The 4,247-nt window shown below is 58.6% G+C and overlaps 2 protein-coding genes across 4 annotated transcripts in view; one reads left to right on the top strand and one right to left on the bottom strand.

The window, feature by feature from the left end:
- Nucleotides 1-721, bottom strand: part of soul4 (heme-binding protein soul4) — a 4,799-nt gene extending 4,078 nt beyond the window's left edge. The window contains exons 1-2 of one of the 3 annotated variants that reach the window (XM_019889689.1): nucleotides 598-721; nucleotides 88-266 (exon numbers count right to left, since the gene is read on the bottom strand). In XM_019889689.1, the coding sequence (XP_019745248.1) occupies nucleotides 88-250 (163 nt within the window). In that variant the 5' untranslated portion in view covers nucleotides 251-266; nucleotides 598-721. The other 2 variants (XM_019889690.1, XM_019889691.1) reach the window with 2 other exon arrangements.
- Nucleotides 722-3,778: 3,057 nt separating this feature from the next.
- tmem178a (transmembrane protein 178a) overlaps nucleotides 3,779-4,247 on the top strand; it is a gene marked incomplete at its 3' end in the record, with an annotated part of 6,438 nt that continues 5,969 nt past the window's right edge. Inside the window, exon 1 of the mRNA XM_019889616.1 lies at nucleotides 3,779-4,242. Coding sequence (XP_019745175.1) covers nucleotides 3,979-4,242 — 264 coding nt within the window. The remainder of the gene's footprint in view (nucleotides 4,243-4,247) is intronic.

The raw sequence follows: 4,247 nt of genomic DNA, 5'->3' as shown, positions 1-4,247 counted from the left end.
CTGGCACGCGGGGGGGGGGGGGCAAACAAAAGCTCACGACCTGCTCACGCGCTGTTAGCTTAGCGACGTAATGACGTGTGCTCTCACCTGTCGGCACGGTGACCTGATGCGTGCTGGCCACGGCCCTCCAATGAGCGAGCAGCCTGTCCGAGTGCTCGTCCCCCATTGGCTCGGGGTTGTCCGTGATGTCATCGTCCAGCTGCTCGTCTTCGTCCAAGCCCTCCAGGTCGTCCAAGGAGATCAAAGCCATGCCGCTCACCTATCACCTGAGCGACAAGTGTTGTTGGGGGGGGCAACAAGAACAGTCGATGGCGTCACAACAAGAAAGCAAGCTTGTGTGAGCGACCAGTTCGATGAATATGACTTGACGAGAATTCTTCTCACTGGGTTTATTAGACGAAGGCACGACGACGTCATTATTGCGCACGGGTCGAAGCAGGAAAAGAACCATTAGCGCCTAGCTAACCGTTAGCCTGCAGCTCGGCGCCACATCAACACGTCACTCGTTTACTTCAGCTGAGCTTAAACTTCGACTCCCTTTTGGTCGGACGGTTGGCGCGATCTGGCGCGCGTGCGTGCGTGCGCGCGCGCGCTTACCTCCTCGATCACGCGCGTGCTCGTCACGGCAGTGCGCAGGACTGACGACGCTCGTCCTTTCGCGGTGGTTAAGCACTTGGTGACACTTCCGGTAGGAGCCCCGGGCGCCCTTCAGCGTAAAACAGCGACATAAACGGAAGTGTTGCCTTTAACGAGCCTATAACCGACAGTCTTGTCCAGAACTCAAGTGGAATTAATGATAACTCGGTTTTATTTTTTGGTTCATGTTTTGTTGTTTGTTTGTTTGTTTTTAATGGTCATGTATCAGAACGCGGAGCAAGTGTCCATGACGTCATGGACTAAAATCGTGTCGGTTGGTGTCCGGCGGCCAGGGGGCAGCAGAGCAGCGATTTCTTCGTCGTAGCCGCCGCAGCGTGTCTTGGATTTCTTGCCTCATTTCCATCGGCGCATCAGTGCGGCCTCACTTCCGCAAATGCGACGCATAATACCTAGCCAGATGTTGTGACCGGCTCGTCCCCGTGTTTTGTGTGCGCGCGTGTCAGTGAACCGTGTTTACCTGCTGTCAGACCGGAGGAGGTCACAGGTGAGCGAGCCAAGCAAAGTGCGTCTTTAAATTTTCATCGGCCCTCCCCCACCGGTTCCGACCGTAGTGCCGATCAATAAATAATTCAGGCTGAGTGGAGGTCGCTCGGCTCCGCCTCCTCCGGTCAAACCTGCCGCGGCTGGACACTCGATTAGGCACGCCGGTAAGCCGACTCCTCAGTTGCCACGGCGACGCCCGGGCTGCCGCTCGCGCCGCCGCCTCTTCGGCGGACGGACGCAGCGGGTGTCTCTGTTGCCACGGCAACAACCCTCTGCCATCGTCGGTCGCCGCGGAAGCGAGTCGAATCGTTGAGTCAGAGAAGAGACGCCGCAATGCGCGATCGCGATCGTCTGCGGTGGTCGGATCTGTACAAAGCGCTCGGGGAATTTGTGGTCGGAGGCAAACAAAACCGACATTTCGGACAGAAACACGCGAATCGCGCGAGCGAGGCCGGCCATTTGTGCCGGTTCCAATTTTGCCGCGCTAAACTCGCTGTCAGTGGCCTTGCTGGGCAGCTGAGGGGTCATTGGAACAAAGGGGGTGGGCTTTCTTTGCCGTCGAGGGCGACTCGTAGTTTGGGTCGGAATGGATTTGTCTCTCTGCCTGTCACGTTTGCGGACAGAGTTCTCCTTTGGAGGCGCACGATGAGAGTACTAATGAGCCGATGTGGCCGCGGCGTTCCGCAAGGCTTTGACTCTTCCTTCACGCCAGCTTTGCGTGTGCGTACAGCCTTGAACAGAGCGAGTCCTAATGAGGACGGGCCCAAGGCTGCGTGGGTGACGCGCATGTGCGCACGCACGCACACACACACACACACACACACACACACACACACATTTAAAAACACCCCCGAGAAAAAAAAACACTTTTTAAAAACACACACACACACACACACACACACACACACACACACACACACACACACACACACAGGTACTGGTTTTTCACCTGTAGAGGGGACCGCAGGGGGGGGGGGGCTCTTGGGCACATTCTGGTATGTTTAACGCTGCAGTTTTTTTCAGGTTCTTTTTATTTCCCCCCACGCCGTGGCTGGGGTGGCATTGAGCCTTTGGCTGGTCGCAGAACTTCAAAGCCTCCGGTCGGGCATCTTCAAAGCTTTTTCGCTGCCGGCGACCGTCGGCAGCCGCGGCCGTTTCTCCCCACGCCGGACTCCGTCGATAAGAGTCGGCTCTGCTTCAGCCGGGCGGCAACCCATCGGGTCGCCTGGTCTCAGGAGATAATGGAGATGCCTGGTCCAGGTCCGGCATCTTTTTGGGAGGGAGTGACCTTCCCGGCATCGGGCGAGGAAGGACGTGGGAGGTGGCTCGTCATCTTGACGGAAGAAGCCCCCGACCGCACATCCCCTGTGACGATGGGAATCCGCTCCCGTGTAGCTGCTGCTCGTTTCCGCCCAGGAGCGGGGGAAATAAGATCTGCATGAAGGTCACTTTGCCCCCCCGGGCATTTTCTCTCTGGTCGAAGAAGGCCAGCCATCTTTGCGTCAGGCTTGAAGCGCAGCGACGGGGGATCGGCGTACCTTCTTTGCGCGCGAGGGGCCTTCATCTGAAATGGCAGGGAAATGGGGGTGCGAACCCCCCCCCAAAAAAAGGCAGCTCCGACCCCCGTAAGGCAGCACCAGATACCCCGGCCGGTACACGGCGCCGCCTCGACAGGCGAGGGTGCCTTCGTGTGTCTTGGGGCACGGGTGTGGGCCTCGTGAGACATCTCAGGTGATGGGGGGGCCAAAAAAAAAGTTGTCCATTAAGTCCATCAATATTTCATAAAAGTCGTTGCAGCTGCTTCCTGTAAGCGGACGCCTCCCCTCCCCTCCCCACGTGTTCATGAGAGTGTGTGTGTGTGTGTGTGTGTGTGTGTGTGTGTGTGTGTGTCAATGCATGCATGCGTCAATGCGGGCGCTTGTGTGTTTGAAGGTCATCCCACTTCCTGTCGGTCAGCACTTTGACTTCATTTGCTTGCCGGCGTGTTAACGTTGCTCTTTCGCCGCCGACTTTGCGATCGTTCCACTCATGCGACGCCTTCAACGTGGCCTCCGTAAACAACGCGCGCGCCTTCCGATCGATACGGCCGACTCTTTCCCACGATCAGACTCAAGCCCCTCCCATCAAAAGATTATGGATCGCCCCGCTGAAAGCTTCATCAGCAGGAATCGACTGGCAGGTGGGGTGCCGCGTGCGTCGTCGTGTTCAAGTGGTGCAGTCGCAGCTGGTCAGAGGAAGGCAACGTGATGCCGATCCACGTCCTTGGTCGGCTGTCACCTTATTGTCTCATCCGCCCCCCCACCCCACAGATACATTAACGCCCACAATGTGTGTGTGTGTGTGTGTGTGTGTGTGTGTGCCTTTGCGTCCTATCATCAACAAAAACAAGCAAAAAAAAAAAAAAAAACCCGAGCCCCGTTCTTACTTTGAAGGCAGCGCGACGGAAGTTCCGGTTGGTCGGGAGCTTCCGCACGCGAGGTTGACGTGGTCCGGACCGCAGCGCGAGCGCTTAAAGACAAAGGGAGCCAGATACATTCACGCCCACAATCTGTGTGTGTGTGTGTGTGTGTGTGTGTGTGTGTGTGTGTGTGTGTGTGTGTGTGCGCCTTTGCGTCCTAACATCAACAAAAACAAGAAGAAAAAAAAATAAACAACAACCCGAGCCTCGTTCTTACTTTGAAGGCGGCGCGACGGAAGTTCCGGTCGGTCGAGAGCTTCCGCACGCGAGCTTGACGTCGTCCGCCGTCGGTCGTGGGCGCTCGGCGCACGGGCGCGCGCTCCCGACGGCGAACCGCAGCGCGCGCGCGCGTCAACCCGCGATGGCAGCAGGAGGACGCCATGGCGGCTGAAGACAAAGCGAGCCGCGAGGAGGGCGGGCGGCGGGCGTTCGCGGCGCGGGCGTGGGGCGCCGCCAGCTTGGCCCTGAGCGCGCTCTCCCTGCTGCTGCTCGTCACGGCCATCGGCACCGAACACTGGTACGAGACGGACACGCGGCGCCACCGCGACAACTGCGAGCGGCAGGGCGCCGACTCGGGCGGCCAGCAGAACCGCGACATGCCCATCTACCTCCTGCCGCTGCTGGACACGGGCGCGACGGGCGCGGCGGG

The sequence above is a fragment of the Hippocampus comes genome, unplaced genomic scaffold, assembly GCF_001891065.2.
Source record: "Hippocampus comes isolate QL1 unplaced genomic scaffold, H_comes_QL1_v1.1 scaffold301, whole genome shotgun sequence".
Lineage (NCBI taxonomy): Eukaryota > Metazoa > Chordata > Actinopteri > Syngnathiformes > Syngnathidae > Hippocampus > Hippocampus comes.
The sequence above is the reverse complement of the archived record's forward strand: the minus strand, read 5'-3'. Positions and strand labels throughout refer to the sequence as shown.